At 46.7% G+C, this 20,892-nt stretch overlaps 1 protein-coding gene across 2 annotated transcripts in view; it reads right to left on the bottom strand.

The window, feature by feature from the left end:
• LOC135909841 (uncharacterized) overlaps window positions 1-20,892 on the bottom strand; it is a 274,704-nt gene that overhangs the window by 103,284 nt on the left and 150,528 nt on the right. For both annotated transcript variants that reach the window (XM_065441885.1, XM_070529765.1), the window contains one exon: window positions 19,536-19,686. In XM_065441885.1, coding sequence (XP_065297957.1) covers window positions 19,536-19,686 — 151 coding nt within the window. The remainder of the gene's footprint in view (window positions 1-19,535; window positions 19,687-20,892) is intronic.

Here is a 20,892-nt window from a genome sequence, read left to right as displayed (position 1 = left end):
CAAACATCAAACGGACACTAAAGAAAAACACTGAACGAAATACTGGTGAATTATTCTTTGTAATGTCTATTTTCGCAGTAATAAGTTTATCCCCAGAACAGAAAATGAGAAGCAAGCTTCCATTTCTTGAATTTTGCACATGAAATGCAGTGCCATTACATCAGTGCTGTGTCATAATTTTTACGATGTTAATGCGTGTTTGAGCCATGGTAGCACAGTATAGATGCAGTAAAACTGTATTACGTCGCGGCAACCTGGTGTGGAGACTGTCATGTGTCATCACCCACAGATTTACCGTGTGTTATCTGCTTAGTAAGCCTCCTCTCATGATAAGAACTGCTTTCTTGATTAACGGAGCTCAAATAATTATCTCTGTAAGTGTCCACAACCTGTTCAGGTTAAAGTAAGACGCTTTAGCGCAGTGTTTTTCACAAGATGGAAGAATTGTCATACACCTGTACTGTTGCATTACTAACCAAAAAAAAGTTAACCTCTAGAAGTTCCTTTGCAATAAAGCGTCCCATTTGAAGACAGATCCGCCTTTGTCTAAAAAACGAACACTGAACCAACGTCTTTTACGGGGTAGGCGTAATCGCTAGTAGCCCTTCCTTATCCAATGAGTCCAGTAGAAATTACTTTGCTTCACAAGGTGCTGAAAAACGAAATTCCAATTTAACGAGTTATAGCAGATTTCCGTGAGTTGGCCTCCAGGAATTCAATTTTTCAGATAATTCAATCTCAACCAGAAGTTCGAGCCAGCGCCCACACATTAGAATTCTACTAGAGAGCACTTTCGTTATATTACTCTGAAATTAGCCTTCGCCGTACAATTCCAGCATTACTGGTCAGCACGCATGTACCTGACCTTAATCGTGACCGCAAGCCACGGCCCCTTTAGCGGCAGTGTGCTTTGGTGGATCTATAAGTAACAGTGGATACGCAGCCTGCTGAATAAAACCCCTATTTTCCGCCTGCCTTGGAAATGTTTTCAAATGAAAACGGTATGTCACAATGAATAATTATTCATCCAAAGTATTCATCTGATCATAATGTACTTTTTTCTCAAATAAAACTGGTCCCAAAAATTTCCTTCACTGATCAATCAGACAGGGAACAAAAAAAAAATATGCAGATCTCACGCTCTCTGAAAATCGATGTAATTGAAACTTTCTGTGCGGGAAGTTTTGATTGACAATAATTAGTGGCAATGCTGACGGCTAAAACGTTAGTTTTATACACGTTTAGGCTACATCGAGAGTGGCGAGTTGATGTTAAACATTATCTTGCGTGCACCGCTTCTGTTTGCCTGCGTAATACACAGAAAACACGAGCAGAGGTGTTTGCTTGCGGCCTTGTTGTGCGCCATATTTGATAACCTCTTAAAGGGTTGAACACTGTCATTTCCTCGCATGGCACATGGCATTGTGGCAGAAGTATTGAACTTGAATTGGATTATGGGGCTGTACGGGCCAAACCACACTCGGATTATGAGGCAAGCCGTAGTGGCCGGCTCCGGATTAATTTTTACACCATGATGTCTAAATGCACGTGCGTTTTCTATTTTGATCCTGTCGAAATGAGGCTGCGGAGATTGGGATCAAATCCACGACCTCTAGCAATGCCATAGCCGCAAAGCTTGCGTAGCGGGCGCAGAAGTGTTGATTTGATGGTCGCATGATTCCGTATTGCCTCCTAGACCCTGAGGTGCAGTTTAAGTAATGCGGCTCTGCTTCTGCACGCCCTCCGTAATTTGTCCGCTTGACATATTTGTCTGCTTGTCATATTTGCCTGGTGCTCATTTTTCAGAAATAGCAGCAATGTACTTTACCGTACGTTGAATTTAAGCTTATCCTGCTTCTCCGCAACCGCTGTAGTATAGTAGCGGGGTTCTTCCTGGTATGAGAGAGGCAAAGTACGCTCATTCTGCAGCCCATATGGGAGCACGGCGCCGCATATTGGGAATTGGGGGGAAGAAAGACGAGGGGATAGAGGGCGAACGGGAGAGCAGGTTCCAGACAGCATACAACAGCATCATTCAGGGGTGATGTCCGGTGAGTGAGGCAGAGGCCCATGGGAGGCCGCTGAGTAGTGGCGAAGTAGGAACCCGTTTGTGTACACGGATTCAAGCAGGTTTGCCAATGCTGGAAGTTGGTAGTGGGCCGGGCAGAGCCGGTGTGTGTCTGAGATAGCCGGGAACCCATACCGCCGGTAGGTGGCAGTGACTTGAGCGCGCTCCCTGGCTAATTCAGGACAGACGCAGATAGGTGCTTGAGGGTCTCGGCGTTGCCGCATCTTCTGCAGGCCGGCGAGGCGATGCGTCCCTTGGCATAACGGAGCCCGTGGGCAGAGGCAGGAATGTGGTACAGTGCCATCGCGAGAGACCATTCTCAGGGAGGTGTTTTTTTTATCTGGGTTGCCTCATGCCGTTGAGACCAGCGCAACGTGGAGGCTACGTAGTTAACGTGGCTCATCAGAAATGCGTAGATTGCTCTCGCTTAAACCCCTTCTGCGGTTCGAAACCTTGAGGATAAGCCGAAGCATATTCTCCGTCTTGGAGGTGATGCGGCCTATAGTCTGTGAGTTGCCCCGCGAGATTCCAGCAAGAGTACGAGGACACTGATAGTATCCACTTTGTGGATTTGTTGTCCGTCCCTCGTATAGAGGGCTATGGGAGCTTGATCTAAGGGTATGGAGCACCTAACCCCCCATCAGGTGGGCCTATACAATAGAAGTTCCGACTTGGTTGGTGACAGACTCAGGCCCGCGTCAGTAGGAAGTGTTCTGTGATGTCGAGCGCCTCTTGGAGCGCACTCTCAACTGCAGCGTCAGACCCTCCCATGCACCACGCGGTAATATCATCCGCGTAGAGGGCGTGACCCGTTCCTCTTACTGTGGCCAGTCTGTCCGAGAGGCCCTTCATGGCGATGTTAAACAGTAGGGGAGAGATGATGGCCCTTGGGTGCCTCTCGCTCCCAATGTAAATTCCTTCGATTTGATTTGCCCTATTTGGACAGTGGCCTTGCGATCCCCGAGGAAGGAGCTAACGTACGCATGGAATCATGGCCCCAGGCCCAGATCTGAAATGGCGTCTAGCACGAACCGGTGCGAGATGTTATCAAAAGCCTTGGACAAGTCCAGAGCAAGAATGCCCCGAGTGTATCTAGTGTCGACATCAATGATTTGCCTTTTTATAAGTAACATGACGTCCTGTGTAGAAAGTGCCGGCCGAAAGCCGACCATGTTGGGAGGGAATAACTTATTATTTTCTATGTGCCTAGATATACGGTTGTGAATGACATGTTCGGCCACGCAGGACGTGAGCCAGATGTGCCGCATGGTCTTCGGCGCAAGAGGTTTGCCTGGTTTCGGGATGAGCACCACTGAGGCTGTCATCCAGGAGTTGGGGACGGGGCCCGTTTCACAAATTTTAATGACCTCCCCGGTGAGCAGCGCAACTGATTGTTCGTCCATGTTGCGGAGGAGCTTATTGGAGATGCCATGCGGGCCCGGTGCAGAGCGACCACTGAGCGTTTGGAGCACCTCCCAGATTTCGGGTTCTGTGAAGGGGGCGTCGAGCTCCCCCACCGCTCCCCCCTGATAACGAGGATAATCCCCGTCACCGGAGGGGCCCAGCAGAAGATACTTTTCGGCCAATTCTTGCAGGAGGACGTGTTCAATACGCCCGCCGCCTTTTGATTATGAACTATGCGATCGATGGCTAGTCTCTGATTGCTTTTGCTTTGCGAGTCGTCGAGTAAGTGTTTGAGCAGGTTTCATTTGCCCCCCGTTCTCATCTGCCCATCAACCGAGGAGCCCACTTCGTTCCATTGTTGTTTGGACAGTTCGATGGAATGAGTTTCTATTGTACGATTGAGCTCCGCAATTTTCTTGCGAAGTAGGCGGTGGAGTCTGTGCGTTCTCCAGCGTCGCAGGACTGAGTTTTTGGCTTCTAGGAGTTGCGCAAGGCGCGCGTCCATACGATCTACCTTTAGGTCGGTCTTAACCACCTTGGTCGCAGCTTGTACGTCCTTCTGTAGTCTTGTGAACAGACTATCGAGATTATCGTAGTCGGTCTGGCCTGCCTTCCGCATTTTCCGGAAGGCATCCCAGTCCGTCACTTTAACTTCCCTGGTAGTGGCTGTGCTAATGGTTACGGTAACCTCCACAATCAAGTGGTCGCTGGTCAGGTTCTCTTGCAAATTTTGCCATCCCGCTCCGCGGGCGTTCTTGACGAACGCCAGGTCCAGAGTGCTGTCTAGGACTACCGACGTGCCGGTTCGCGTTGGGTATTGAGCATCCGTAATCAATTCCAGTGAGCAGTCAGCAACTGCCTGGACAAGGAGATTGCCCTTGGTGCATTGGCGGGGGTGTCCTCAGGCAGTGTGGGGTGCATTGAAGTCACCTGCTATCACTATGGGGCAGTGGCGTAGCCAGAAATTTTGTTCGGGGGGGGGGGGGGCTACGCCACGGGCCCAATATATATATATATATATATATATATATATATATATCTATATATATCTATATATATATATATATATAGCTGCACGTTGCAGCTCAGCCTCCTCCTTAAGAGGAAGCTTTAGCTCCTGTGCTCCTATTTAAGTACATGTAGAAGGGGAATTTGTTTTTCCCTGCAGCCACTTCACCAAATTTGAGGAGGTTTGTTACAATTAAAAAAGTTTAATTCTAGTGACTACTGGCTTCGAATTTTTCATCTAGGTGGTGAATTATTTATTAAAAAAATTGGCCAAAATTGAACATTTTCAGAAAACGAAACTATCAAGTTTAAAACTCCGTGACTCAACAATGAAAAATGATATCACAATTCTGTGAATTGCATCTATTAGTACATCTACAGCGGACAAAATAGATATGTTACATATGAATCTCAAAAAAATTTAGTATTGTGGAAATACGGCTTTTGCAGAACCCTTGTGCACAACGTAACCAATTCACGTAAGATACAAATTGACACAGCAAACTTGTCCGCTTTGACTGTTATAATAAATGCCGTTTACAGAACCACAATATCTGTTCTTCATGCATGTAGCTATTAGTTTGTAAAAGTTGTGCTTCTATTTTTTCAAACTTTCGAATTTTCCAAAATATTTTAAAGAAAATTCAGGCCCTAAGTCGACGTTCTGTTTCCAACAGACACTAGGATTTAACTTTCTCTCTCAAGTGCAACCAATTTCAATAAAAGCGATTAGCAGGATTATCTCGGAAAAGCGTTTCTGCGTTTTACAAGTATTTGAATAGGCCGCGTCGGATTGGGCCCGAGCTAAAGCTTCCTCTTAAACAATTTATCGAAGGATCAAATACATGAATAATACCTGCATTGTCATTTCCAAAGATGCTGCAAACGAATTCTTGAAAGCTACGCACTGTAAATACAAGTAAAATATGTATTTTTTCAAAAAAATATTGTACTCCTATGTGCCAAAAATTGTGCCCAACATAACTGACTTCAATGCTTCCAAGTTTTTTGTCCATTTATTAAGTAATAAAAATATCACATGAACTTTGGAACTATATCAGTTCGAAACCAGGAAAGCAGTGCATGCCACTGATAAGAAAAATTAAAAGGCCATGAACTGAACAAGTTGAGGACAAATATGTTAATGAAATTTTGTCATTCAAGAACCGTGCTTACATTCTTGTATATATGCAATGGCCAGTGAAAAATCTCAATGACGCTGTCGTTTGTTCCAATGTATTACGCAGGAGTAGCTGTCCCATGTCGTGTATCGTGAGTAATTGCACCCAAGTTATAGTCGCGACAGAGAGCACCTATAAAAAGCAGCGAGTTCTGCAAGATATATGAGGGCAAGTCAAATGAATGAGCCAACAACGGGGTACTTTATTTAAAAGTAGTCTTCATGAGAGTTTAGACATTTGTCCTATTGACTAGAAGTTGCGTGATTCCCGTGTTATAAAACTCCTTGGGTTGCTGCTTCAAAAAGTCTGTATCTGGTTCCCTTGAGCTGTTTTTTCGGTTGCCCCAAAATGTAGAAGTCGCAAGGTGACAGGTCTGAGCTGTATGGCGGATGTTGCAGCCTTTCCCACTTGAACTTTGCCAGTTTTGTATTAACCACATAAGCGACGTGGGGACAGGCACTGTCGTGGAACAAGATGACCCCATTCGTCAATTTTCCACGTTGTTCGTTCTTGATTGCGACACACTGCCATTCTGGCGTTTCACAATATCGGAAACAATTGATAGCCTCTCAAGATTTAGCAAATTCTATCAGTAATGGACCCTGTCGATTGAAAAAAAAAGTCAACAACACCTTTTCAGGGGAAATGATGGCCTTTACGTTCTTTGGGCGTGGTAAATTCGAATGTTTCCACTGTAAGCTTTGCCGTCGTGTTTCAGGCTCGTAATAGTAGCACCAAGGTTCGTCCCCGATCACAGTTGCAAACAAGAAGTCGTCATGCTCATTGTGATACCCGATCAGATGAGTCAAGGCAACGCGAAACTTCTCCGTCTTCTCGCGATGGATAAAAATCTTGGGGATCCATTGCGCACCAAAGAGCCGATAACCAAGAAGCTCATGAATTATGGCGTGAACCGAACCGTGACTGATGTTCAGACGGTCTGCCGGTTCATCGATGCTTATCCTCTGTTCTTGTTTCAGCAGCTCATGAACCTTTGAAATTGTGTAGGGGGTGATTGCACCATGGTTTTGGCCCGGTCTTGCAATGTCTTTGCAACGTCCTTTGAACCGTTTGCTCCAACGCTTCACAGTGGTCAATGAAATGCAGTGTTCAACGTACATGGCAGTCATATGGTGATTAATTTCTGTTGTGAAAACACCTTCAGCTGTCGAAAAATTCGCGACACCAAGCGGTTCAACTTTTGAAGTGTCCATTATGTGACGCAACCATATTCAACCCAGTCTATGAGAGCATTAAAGAACATTTATTTTCACACCTGCGTGTCACTTTTGTAAATGAGACATCCCGTTCCCCTGCGCGCATGCCTCGCAGATAATGAACCTAACCATTATTGCGCGGTTAGGGTAGGTTCACTTTCATTTGACTCGCCCTCGTACATTAGAAATGCAAAGATACAATGGGATATGCAAATGCGAAAATACGGCTTCATAAAGGACAAAAAAGTGTCACTGGAAACAAAGTTCGCATGTATACACAAAACCTCGCAACAATATATTTAAGTATACGTATAAGTCTCCAATGAGTCTTGTATGTAAGAAGTAACTGTATATAATGCGTCAAACAAGGCAAATAAACATATTGCACAATCATGGATTCACAGAATCGTAGATTCCGCCCCCATTCCATCCACTCCCCCCGATGTATTGCGCGCGACGGAAGGCGGCGCGCTTGCTCCCCGCTTTTCTCCTTTGTGCACACAAGACTGAGCCACCATCGTCGGCTCACCCATTCCACCTCCCCTCCTACGCTTTCACTCGCACATACAGCATGCAGCGCGTAGTCACGATGTTATCACCCTTGGACTTTATACGAAACATGAGGGCGATGGCAGGAATGCGCCTGGAGTGTCCATATAATTGCTTTCGCAATAATATAATAAACGTATCCGGCAACTGAAGCGTCCCGTCGCCCATTACTTTCCGCAAAAGAAGTATCCAAATCGAACTTTCACCATGCGACTTTTCGCTGCGCCGCAACAATGTATTTTTTTTTCTGTGAGGCGGAGGCACCAAAATGAATAAAAAAACGCATAGGAAAGTATGTTGGCCACAATCTAATGCCTACTTCGGGCACCTAATGGGGCTACGGAAGGAATACCGAAGAAAACATGAGACGCTTGGTCCACTGAGAACCATACGCATACTGCTCAGTATCCTACAGCGGCGAAACAAGACTTTCCGGAAAGGTTCCGCTCAAGGAATGCGGTGCAATCCTTCGAGTCCCCACAGTGATGGCGGCGAGCGACCATTTTTTTTCTCGTCTGCTAGCCAGAAAGCGTCCAAAACCTTGTCCGGTGAAAATCCACTCGGCCAGAGCAAACCGAACGCGCACCGAAGTGCACCGCATGGCGGTCGGGGGTATACGAGAAAAACGTTTGCGCTCTGGTTGGCTCTGGCAGCCCGTGGGTAGGGTAGCGAGAACAAAAAAAAACATTGAAGAGGCTCAATGTGTCCTCGCGAATAGAAGTCATAGTAGAAAAAATAAATAAGAACGTAGTTAGTTTGGCTGGCTTTAGTGTCTTGTCATGAATGTTCTGTTGTAGGTTAAAAAAAGTGTTGATATTTTTTTATGTGACATGACGGCGCAAATGAACCACCCCAACGCTTCGTCTCATTGGACCTCGCTGCCTGCTTTGTCAACTCGTCTGCTAGTGTGTTGATTTGGCTTGTCTAGTTGTATGTTCCGATGTAAGACTTTAGAAAAGTCAATAGACCTTTGGCGCCAAATGTTTATAACAACATTAAACCCACAAAGTTCCGCAATTGAAAATATAAAGCACAACTTTGGAAATGTCAATGCACCTTTCACATCAAGAGCTTATGAGATTTATGCCCATAAAGTTTCGCAATTGATATCCATGCGCTCCATAGATTTCGTGGCCTCAGAGAGATGCCGCGGCGAGCCCGCTCACCATCAAAGCGCCCTTGAAACTTTGGGCTCGGATGGGACTGCTTGGCGTAATGTGACTCCCGGTGTATGGGCGTTGCCACGAAATCCAGCCCGAGTTTGCAATCTTCGCAGTTAAATGTCTTTTCGAGCGTCAAAAAGACATTCTAGACAAAATCCAGAGTGATTTCCGGCGCCGGGGGTCGCTTTGGTCGGCGGTTCATGGACAGCACGAAAAAATTTCGGGGGGGGGCTGAAGCCCCATAAGCCCCCCCCCCCCTGGCTACGCCCCTGCTATGGGGGCTCCCTTGCTTAGGGCCACCGCCTTTGTCATGATTGTGGCGAATGCCTGCCGCTGATCAGACGGCGATCTGTATATGTTCAAAAGGAAGACACGGCTTTTAAGCCAATTGTTAGGGATAATTTCGACCATAATGATTTCCGCCCTAGTTTTCGCAATTGGTAATTTGTGTACTTGAAAGGAGCACTTCCGTGCGACCAAGGTTGCTAAACCCCGCTTTCCTTCCTCCCGTATCGATACAACCCGGTATCCCGGGAAGGTGGGCGCGTCATCGAGAGTTTCCTGTAACAGAATTACGTGCGGTTTGACCGCCTGTGCCCAAACGAATTGCTGCAGCGGAGCTTTGCACCGTTGGAAACTGGCACAGTTCCACTGCCACACAACCAACTTATTGGGATTGACCGCCATGGTGATTGCCTTGGACTGGTCATTCCACCGTCTTGTTGACGGGGCGGCGCTTGTGTGTAAAGGTGCCCGACAAGGCTCCCTCGAAGGCTGTCTAGCCATCACTAACGCGGCCTATGCACTTTCCAGGGACGCCATCCTTTTAAGGAGGGCAGTCACGCTTTCAGTGAGCTGCTGAATTGCCCGCTGCATGCTTTTTAAGTCTTTGTTATTGGACTCGGTCTCCATAGAGTCAGCGTCCCCCTCTGGGGGCGCGGCCCTACGTTTACCCGAGCGCGCCTGTGGCTCCCCTGAGGGAGGCACCTGTTGCTTCTCGACTTGCGAGGGGTTCGACTTACGGAAAGACTCAAAGTCGGCCCTCATCTGCTGCATTTCTGCTTTGAGTCGAGCATTCTCTTGCATGAGTTGAGTGACTCTGGGATCAACTTTATGCTCCGGCAATGCTACCTGCGTTACCTTTGAAGCCGGCGTCGTCTGCTTCGACTTGGCATGACCGGCCCAGGTTGGCGTTTCCTGGATCCGAACCCGGGAGGTAGAGCGCCCTCTGGAGCGACTGCGTTGTCGACCAGAGGGCGTGACGGAGCGCTCCCTCCTGTGGGTTCCCGCCGCGGTGGAGCCACGTGGCCCGTCCTCCTTGGCCAGCTGCTGCTGCTGGTGCTTGATCTTGGCGCGCTTACGGCGCCGTCGGCGTCTGCGTACGACGTATGGAACTTGAAAGCGCTGCTTACACGTTTTGTCCGCCGTAAGATGCGGGCCTCCGCAAAGGGCGCACTTCGGCGAACACTGGTGGTGAACACTGGTGGTGAGGTTAGTCCACAGCCCCGGCAATCCTCATTGGTGGGGTTGGGGCAGACGTCCGCGCGATGTCCCAAGCCGCCACACGCGTAGCACACCTCGGTTTGGCGTTTGTAGAGCATGCAGCGCAGAAGGCTGACGCCGCACATGACACAGTTAGGCACTTTCATGCCGTCGAAGAGGACGACCACTGTAGTGGTGTTCTTAATTCGTTTGACTTCCAGAGCCTTCGGGTTACGATGGTTGGCGATCATGCGCTGGAGTTGGGCCTCACTGATGTCTGCGTCGACCCCTCGTATGACCCTTTTGCAGGTGTTGTCTTGGGCCACTATGTATGCGGCCACTTTGCATATTCCTTCGCTTATGAGTATTTGCTGGATTCCTGCATAAGTGGCGGCGTTCTTCTTCTGCGGCGTGGAGACGACGAGAACGTTTTGAGTGAAATTAGGGCAGATTCCATCGCCCTCAGTTTCTGTGGGGGCTAGTGCAGCCGCCATGGCCAAGGCTTGAGCCAGCTTGATTTGGCTTATCTTCTTGACGTCCAGCCTACCCCTTGGGTGGACAATAATTCGTATGTGCTCCCTAGGTAGTCTGGGGAGCCTCGACGAGGCTGCGAGACGTTGCAACACGCCTTGCGGGGCAGCCGTGCGGCAGCCACCCTTCGAGCCCACGTGGGTTTTCTTGCTCGTTGAAGCTGGTGTTTCTTGCCGGGCTTTCTTGTTCTAGCCCAACGCTGTCGTCCAGCCTGGGCTGTTGGCTTCTTCGGAGGAAATTTCCTCTCCTACCACCATTTCTACTTCAGGCATAATGCCCCTATTCGTCGGGTTAGGCCTAAGGTAACCGCGCCTAGCGTCGCCGCGGCGTGGTCGACATAAAACGTTCCACAATTTCCGCGCAAGTGCCACTCACCGAAGGAAGTCCTCAGAAGAAACCGTGTCGAATGGCGTGCATTTCCACGGTAGGCGACATTAAAAGCAGGTCGAAATTATTTACGAAAGCGGGAGCCGATCTTTCCACATCCGCACTAGTCGACGTCTTCTTCCACTGCGAGGGAAGCGGCCGGCACGTTGCCCGGCACATCGTTCAATTAATTTCCGACCACAAGTGCCACACTCATGACTGCTAATTCCTCAATTTAAGACGTCACATCTTACCTAGTAATGCGATACACAAATACACGTAGCACATGACAAATGTATTTGGTATTTTGGAAGAGACATTCAAGCTCTTTATTTATTTTCGCGGTATGAAAAATTCAAAATTGACGATGACTAAAAATTCCGACCAGGAAAGATTGTTAAGGAAAACAGCTAGGAGCAGGTTCTTGAAGTCGCTTTCCCTCCTGGAAGAACGCCTCTGTATGAATATATTTTTGTTTATCTGCTCTAACTGCGTTCTTGTCCCACAATACTCAAACACCACTTCTGCACTGTCCCTTCTCGTCTACCCGACTGGTCAGCAATCAATTGCCCCTGAATACATCGATTGCTGGGAATTCTTAACAATAAGCGGTGAAACTGTGACGGCTACACAACTAGACCCACCGACAATCCAGTCTTGTGCCTTGGCTGAGCCGGCTCTGGCTGACTCACAGCATTCGTCGCCCTTGAAACAGCAACCATAGACCGTCTGCTACCTACCTTATACATACAGAGTGCTCAATTGGGGACGCGTCAACATTGCACTGCGCCAGTGACTGACTGCTCCCTAAGGAGCAATTCAAACAAGTGCTTACCTGCGAACCTGTCAACTTTGAGATTCGTAAATTCATGTGGAAAAGAGTCTCATAAGTTTTGAGGGAATGCGGTATAGCAGGCCTATGTTTTATGCTCGCCTTTAGGAAATGTCTTTGGAGGATGCATACGCAATTTATTATCTATGATTTACCTGCAGAGATAACACACCTGCAACGGAAAAATGGCACGAGAAATACTGACTAGCAACACATCCTTTTTAAATGAGTGATATTTAGTGACATTTCAAGCGCCAATTTCACCTACTTCGGGAACTTTGAATCTTATCTGTTTAAACTTGCTTGAACCCATAATCCTTCTTGCATCAATTCACCATCAGAAAACTTCCAAGGGGAGGTTCGGACGCCGACAAGCAAAAGTGTATTACAAACACATTCGTAAAATTCCAGCAAGTTAGAAGGTGGCACTAAAGGAGCAAGCAAAATTAATTTAGTTATGTCAATGCATTCAAGTTATGGCTCATTTGCGGTGGTAACGAGACAGGTTGGCAGGAGATTTGCACTAGGCACGTTCTTATTTAACCTTGAAGACATCAACACAAGTTGGGCAGTGATTAAGTAAAAAATTGACATAACGAACACCGATACAATGCACTTCCGTTGATTTGGCGGTCATTGTTTTCCCGACCGAAAGACCCGGCCGGCTACTATGCAGTTCTATGGGCCTCAACGTTCGTTAATTCGATTATAAAAGTTGCTGTGACAGGATAACTTCAACTTGACCAGCCTGACCGCATGTTCCTTACACACGTGGTAACCTCACTTTCGACTGTTTTAGTGGTACTGTCTGTATCAACCGAGCTCAGGGGACAGTGATTGCGTTGTACACAATATTTTCCGTGAAAAACGCCTATTCTCGGCCTGCCCTAGAAATATGTTCGAGCAATAACTCGGGCTCCGTGCTAGAATCGGATAAATACCGTAATCAGTTTCACTCGGGAAGACTGGGCTGGAATTTTCCTGCATGATAGAAACGAAGAGGATACGAAAACCGCCTTCGTGCTGTTACTATGCTTTGCCGCAAAGCAAAACCTTTTTGCATAAAGCCGACTCCCCTCCCCCCCCCCTCACACCAAAAGAAAAGAATTTCTCGTTTTTCAATGCAAATATCATCATCATAATTATCATCATCATCATCAGCCTGGTTACGCCCACTGCAGGGCAAATGCCTCTCCCATACTTCTCCAACAATACCGGTCATGGACTAATTGTGGCCATGTCGTCCCTGCAAACTTCTTAGTCTCATACGCCCACCTAAATTTCTGCCGCCCCTGCTGCACTTCCCTTCCCTTGGAATCCAGTCCGTAAACCTTAATGACCATCGGTTATCTTCCCTCCGCATTACATGTCCTGCCCATGCCCATTTCTTTTTCTTGATTTCAACTAAGCTGCCATTAACTCGCGTTTGTTCCCTCACCCAATCTGCTCTTTTCTTATCCTTTAACGCTACACCCATCATTCTTCTGTCCATAGCTCGTTGCGTCGTCCCCAATTTAAGTAGAACCCTTTTCATAAGCCTCCAGGTTTCTGCCCCGTAGGTGCATACGTGGCAGAAATATGGGCACTCTTCATTTCGAAAGCATTAAAAGCCCCATTACAAGAAAATACGGCGTTGTCTTCGGCGGCGTGACTGAAAAACAGTGCCAAAAAATGGCCGACGGCGCCAAGTGTGAAAACTGCTTCAACAAATGCTCGCATCAACATCAAATTCGACACACACATTTCTGTAAACAAAGTTAATTATTGCCTTCGTAAAGAAAATTAGGTAGATTTTGGTCTGGGGGAGAATCAAACGCGGACCTCTGGGTTTCAAGATGAGAACGGGTGCGACGAGCACGACGCCGCTGTAGCTCCACGGTTATCGTTGAACTAAATTGTGTCTATTGCGTGCGCCATTGCAAATGGCACGTCACTGCCTCCGTCACTGCCTCCTACGTGTCTCTTGCTTATCGTATTTCATTGGTGCTGTGTCTCCTGCGACGCACTCTCGACGCCAAATCAGGTGTACAGCCGCGGCCACGTCTGTGTAGAGCGCGCGAGCAGACGGCCTTGCTCTGCGGGGCGACACCGTGCGGCAGTTGCGGGATCTGACGCACAGTGCCCAGGAGCATGCGCGGCCTAATATAAATGCAGGTCGGCGCACGCTGCTTTAAACCAGAAATTATGTTGGTAAGCGCACGTGTTTTGCAGGTTGTGCGCATCACCCGAGGGCGCCATCTTACTACGCGCGATGACAAGGGAATTGCGCACGTGAGTGATAGTGTGTGCGATTCGGTCAGGGCACTCGACATGAAAAACTATGTCTTCACCAATCCCAGATAATGTTATCGGCCAATGAATGTCAACATCGCATGCGGGCTGCCTATAGTGGACATAGAAGTCAAACCTTTTCGCAGAATTTATTCTCAATGGCTCACCGACTCACAGCGGATGAGCGACGCGCAATTGCTATTATGGGGCGCACAATGTCCCAAGGAGCGATAGAGTCGGGCGCGTGTCATTAGCTGAAACGCGTAATCTTTGGCATGGCGATACCGAGAGCGCCCTGAGGAAGCGTACATATTCGGTTAAACAACTGCCCGTTTCAACGTTGCCACTCGTGCAATGCAGTTCTGCATGTATATTAGGCCGCGCATGCTCCTGGGTACAGTACGTCAGATCCCGCAACTGTCGCACGGTGTCGCCCCGCAGAGCAATGCCGTCTGCTCGCGTGCTCTACACAGACGTGGCCGCGGCTGTACATAAAGAGGCGTGCCTAGTGCCTCTGTCACTGCAAATGTCACGTCGCTGTCCCCTATGCGTCACTTGCTCTTCGGATATCACCGGTGCTGTATCAACTGCGATGCACTCCGATGCGTCCACCTCAGCGACAGCTGTGAAACGTGGTCGCCCGCGGACGCCCGCCTCAGAAGAAGCAAGCGAATGCAAAAAGAAAACGGCAAATGTACGACAGACCTACCATTAGGCATAAAATAAAATTCATTGTTCTTCAGCAAAATGGAGTGAATGCTTCCAGGCTGCGGTCAAGGTATGCGCAAACACACACACCGATTCAGCAGAGTGAACTTTATTGCACGTCGAAAGCATCAATCGAAAGCATTGAACCTAAGCGACTATAATGTTTTCGCATTCCTACATGTGAGCAGCCTTAAGTGCTTCTGCTGATTTTGTTTTTCTGGAAAGTCGGGTGCGAGTTCGATTTCAAGATTGTTTACGAGCTTCGATGTCATTTGTACATTCGTTTTTTTTACTTCGGGCACAAAAAAAAGTGGGCGTGCGTTTGATAAGGGGTGCATTAGAATAATGGGAATGCCGCAAGATAAATCGCTGGCCTTATGTCAAGTTTTATGCAACTAGTTCATTCAACCCGCAAGATGATTTGATTGGTTTTGTCGGTCCCTCCACGGTCCAATTAACTTATTGCGACTGTATACCAACGTAAATATAAACGTTTATTACTGAAAGCAGCATGTAATCAAAAATTTTGTTATAGTAAATATGGAAATTTTGTAATAGTAAATATGGAACGTAAACAACAGCACCAAGTATCTTTGGCAGCGGCGTCCTGCATTATTCTAACACGTCATTTTTCTTTACCCGCTGTTCATTTTCTAATCTGAATTTATTTGCAGGACACAGTAACCGCAGTGTTGCGGTTGAGCGGGAAGCAAAGCCGTCAAAGGACAATTTTGCACAACCTGTGTAACATTGTTATAAAGTTTCGCTCTATGCATAAAGTAGGCTGCTGTACCCGAAATTTCCTGAATGCTAGGTTTTATAGGAAAAACGTCTTGCCTCACCCAACTGTACACGAGTTGTTATACCGTCTCAGACGTGCGCTTGGACTAGTTATTAACCAGGAATTTGTACGGAGGTGCACATAGCAGACGCGCTTGTCTCGTAGGACTAGATTCGGCGACCAACAACTGCGCTTGCAGGTATTAATGTTGCTTGCCGTCCCGGGCACAAATTCGCTCAATGAAACGCTTTGCAGTGCTTGGTTTTCCATTGGAACGTGACAATAGCATGCCACGAGACAACAATCACTGCGAAAGAGCTTTCGCTGTGCAGCATTTTTTGGAATGCAGGACAGTGTGGCCAGAGAGCCTCGCTAAGCCGCCTCGCTGGCAGTCCCGCTTGCTGCAGAGTGCAAGAACGCATTCACATGTGGAAGAGAGTACCTCCAGTGCCACCATAACCCAGTGGCTGAAACAATAAATTCTCAAATCTCATAAAGGGCAAAGATTTAATTCTAATGCTGCGCATTTAAAATACCTGCGTAAATCAAGATTTTCCAGCAAACTTTCTGTTGATAGTGTATGTTTTATGTTATTAGTAGAGTAAAATATATTAGATAATGACGATTTTAGTGTGTGTTTAGTAGGGCTATGTACACTTCTGTGTACTTAAGCCTGTGTTAATTTCATAATTTCACATTACCTCCTGCACACCGATGTCGATCAATTTGTTTATGTTACTCTGAAATGCTTTTAGTTTTCTTGTTTCCCACAGGGAGCTCATACTGTGGCATCCGAACATCTTTGCTTCACCTGCCTGCCGGAGGCATTGTGAAAACAAATTTGATGTACAAACAAAGAACGAAAGTAAAGAAATCAGGCAAACAGATTTTTGTGCCAGTAACCGAATCTTCGCTGCTGGCGTCAGTAATGCTAACTTTTGGTCTGGTCTGTCTGAACGATGCATTTTGAGCATGATGCGTCAATTCTTTACATATGGAACTGTGCTCTGCATGCTGCGAACTGCTGCGTACAATGTTGTGCGCGCCAGCCCTAGTCCGGTGACGTTCATTATGAAGGACCGCCCATTTTTGTGTCACTGCTGACATGACGTTTTTTTAAAGGTTTACTGGAAGGCAGCGCTCACCGGCTGATCAACTATTAAGCTGTGAGCAGGCCACTTCAATGCATGAAAAGGATGACAGGCCCATTAGAACTGGGCGTCCCATAGAGGTTCGTCAAAGTGGAACTTCTCATGTTAACCTATCGTGATCAATGCACTTAACCTAGCGTTACCATGGCAGATAAAGGAAGCTGACAGGATGAACGTTTCGGACATAACGTTTGGCCTTCCACCGTTTTTGCACCTAATGTTGACAATACAGCTGCTCATTCAAGTATGACGTGAGTCACCACCGTGACCTGTCCCAAACGCTACAATTTCATGCCCCTGTGGAGAAATTGTGGAGAAAAACTTAACAACACTCAAATTAATTTAAAGTACTTGATGAGACTAAAATAACAAGTACCGTGAATGTGTCTACTTGCTGATAGACTGCCCATCGTGTAAGTGAACTTGGATGAACTTGCTTCATTCCTTTCGTTCTGTTAAAGCAGAGTGTCCCGGCAAAGTAAATTGATTTTCTAAACATATGAGCTGCTAACATGTATAGCCAGGGACATCAGCGGTATATGGCAGTTTCATGCCAAGGATGTAAGTCTGTGTGGAAAGCACAGCTTTTTTAAAGTTTGACATGTTTTGATAGAGAAATGTTCGACCTTGGACTGCTGTAAATACAGTGAGCCTAAATTGCAGGCCAGTGGCCTCATGACGAGTTGCGTTCGCTGACATGTTGCCCTCCTGTTCTTTGAGTCTAAGTTGAGGTTCCGACAGACAAGATACTTTCCAGTTTTATTAAAGACACAAAGGGTACACAATGGCACAGAAGCTACAGAGTGACGAGCTATTCTGTTTTGGGAATCATCAAGAGCAATACCTCTTCAAGGCTAAACTGCCATCAATTGTCAGCCTACTTTTATGACTAAAACTATTTTGAGAAAAGCAGTCTATTCGTTTTTTCAGTGGAGCAGCTTGCTCTAGAGCAACGAAATCGCGCTTTGGCTTGCGCGCCGCAGAGGAAGGGAAAATCTGTAGGATAATTCTTGCATAATAAATTAAAATAGGAAATCTACGATAACAGAAAAGGCAATGCCTTGCTATTTGAGGCTCGAGCTGGTTGCCTAAGGAAGAAAACATATCGGAGCAATTACTCGCAACAAGCTATGGCATGTACATGCTGCAGTGAAAAATGTGGAGATAACTCTGCACATCCTAATGGAGTGCGAGGGGCTTCACCCAGTGAGATCTGGAGGTAACGTGTCCCTTCCTGGAGCGCTTCGATTTAAAGTAGATGGAATCACCAGGGAATCAGCGGTCGACATCAGCATGAGACGTTTAGAGTATTGTTAGAAAATAATCAGGGAAGAAACTGACGTGCTCAGAGCCGTTACAGGCATTGGTAGCGATACAAGGTATATATATAGAATTCCTCATTAAAAAAAATATCTAGGAAATGTGTACAGAAATGCTACAATGGGAAACATGTACTGCATATCGCAATACATCAAGCAGGCTAGGTAAATATTTGTCACCGTCCCGTTTCAAAGGTGATGCCAACAAATTATCATCATCAGCATCGCACGTGGCACCTGCGATCTTGCAGGAATACGAAACCGTTACCGCGTCTTCTCTGCTTCATTGTGATTACCAGCCGGAAATGAAACGGTGTTTGCTAGCGCACTTTGCTCGTTTCGTAGTGCAATATGTGGATTGGTATACTGAAGACACGTGCTGCAATTGGCTGGCAAATATCGACGGGCATATTCGGAAATGAAAAGAACATGTGACTAAGTTCAGCGATCGCTGTTACATAAGGACTACCTGTGTTGCCGGCCCTTCGCGGTGCGCGGCTTTCCTCGAGGATTCAAAAATTAGCTCCTCCACAAGCGTTGTGTAGCTAACCTTCAAATAAAGGGCTTCAACCCCGGAGCATGGGCAACAACTATGTACCGCTTATTGAACGGTGACGAAGTGAGTTGCACTGGTTCCTGGCACAGTTACGTTCTCGCACGTGATACAAATGCACCTTTTGCATTCATGCGCACATTTGCGCTCACTACCGCAAACATATCAAGAATTGATTGAATGGCCATACGTTGAATCGATGTTCCGTAGTACGCGAACACACGAATGTTCGAAGCTGAACATTTCATGGTGGGCCACAGAGTAAGCGATTGACTTGCGACAAGTCTTTACTGCACGCTAGGACACATTCCAGAAAATCGACGTTCCAATCCTCGTGCGCATCAAGAACAAAGCTGTCGCAACTGCACACTCACGAGCGGTTACGCGGAATGTAAACCATCTGATGGATGACCGTACTCCGGAAATTCACTCACGCTTGGGAACTTCCAAGCAGCTAGTTCAATGTGCTTGCGGAAGAAAAACCATGTGCAAAACACACCGAGTTTGATTTCCTTCATAAGCGGCAAGTACTAACAGCTTTGTATACATAACTAGCCCCGCTTTATTACGACTATCTTACATGCAGCTCGCGCGATTTGTACAAGACGTAATGAACTCTGAAGGCGCTTAGATGACTTCTAAAGCTGTGGCCAACGCGTCTTGTCGCCCGACAACATACGGTATAGAATATCCGTCAAGAGACACGTTGGTTGAGATACACCTGGGCATCATGCGCATCCATTAAATACATGAATGCTGCTTAGGCAAGTAAAGGACGCTCCACTGTGCGACCACAGATGGCGGTGGCCAGTGGATCACCGCGAAGAAGGTCTGCAAATACTGCTTTTTCATCAATTCTCTCCGGATGTAAAACTCCCTGCTAGGGGATTCTTAAGAAGAGCAAATTTCACTTAAGTCTCCCAATGTGAAAAACAGCACTGGGGTGCGAACCTTGTCGAAGCCCTCGGCGTGTCGCTGCGGCTCCTCTTGCCGTTGACTCAAGTGCCACGGGGCCCGAAGGGTCGTGTACCTTTTCACACACTGGCCTCAGGTCCGCCGTCGAACACCTTCTCCCTTCTTTCGACATTGCCTGCGTGGATGCCTGTTAGGGGAAGTCGTAAAGGGCTACGCTATTACGTCAGTTTTACTCCTGGTAACATAGTAAGTCACTAACTTTATATAGCGCTGAGTCACCATAACCATAATTTGGTCTCTTTTTGATCACTTGTGAGACACTTTTGATAGAAACGTAATTGACGAGTAAATTTCCCAGGTAAAGGTATACAAGCCCCTTCGGTCGCGTTCAGTGCCTTGCACATACTTTATGCCGAGGAGGATATATTGGCTCCATTAGTCGCGACTTCTAAAAAACACACAGAGGAGCTTAAAAGTGATCTATTGGGTTAATCAAAACCAAGGAAGAGCGCAATCTTGAGTGGCGATACAGCTTTAGAAAGCCAAAATTCAGACTGAACGTAAAGCTAAATATATATTAGGTTGTAAATTCTGAAGAAGACTTCAAGGAACAACAAAAAGAAACAAGCCATCATCCTCACTTGTCAACATTTGGAAATTTGTTTGTGCCGTAATCTAGTAACTGGCAAAGCAAATTATCCAGCGCAGATTTGGTTCCTTCGTGTGCACCATGTATCACACTAATAAGTGTGCTACAGTGGCAGCTGTTCTAAGCTGTCGCTAAGGTCCACACAGCTGTCGTTTCTTATGTGATAAACCATTAACTGCACATAGGCTGTTTTTGCACATAGGCTATATTGCTAAGCAGCCATTAGTAGCAGGAACAACTTTCTTGACAACTGAAGCTCAAATATGTTTATAGACATTCCGAAGTGAATAATGAAAGCTGAGGTTCCGAAATTGTAGCGAAACAATAATTCTTCTCTGCTTAGTACAAATCGCAGAAACGCCCTTCCAGATATCCCACAAAACTGCAAACACATTTATACGCATTCCAGTGCAAATGATTCCGTATTGGCAGCAGAACATTTTTGCAAAACTGACAACTGGAGCGTGAATGTATTTAGCAGTACATATTAGGAAAATATTGTAGAGCATCCACAGAATTGCAGATGCACACCTCTAAGACGCTCATTTCACGATAAAGCGTAGATATATTTCTCAATGTTGGCATAAGTCGATCAGAAACCCTAACACTTCGCAGAAGCCTTATGCACTGCCCTGTCCATGTAGAAGTTGTAAAGTTTGTGCTTCCTTTCTTCATGCACCTACTCTTGAACATCTTTTAAAAAAAGTTGCCGAACAAGATTCGCCTAACAGCAAGGTAAGTGGT

The sequence above is a fragment of the Dermacentor albipictus genome, unplaced genomic scaffold, assembly GCF_038994185.2.
Source record: "Dermacentor albipictus isolate Rhodes 1998 colony unplaced genomic scaffold, USDA_Dalb.pri_finalv2 scaffold_30, whole genome shotgun sequence".
NCBI lineage: Eukaryota > Metazoa > Arthropoda > Arachnida > Ixodida > Ixodidae > Dermacentor > Dermacentor albipictus.
This window is presented reverse-complemented; position numbering and strand designations above follow the sequence as displayed.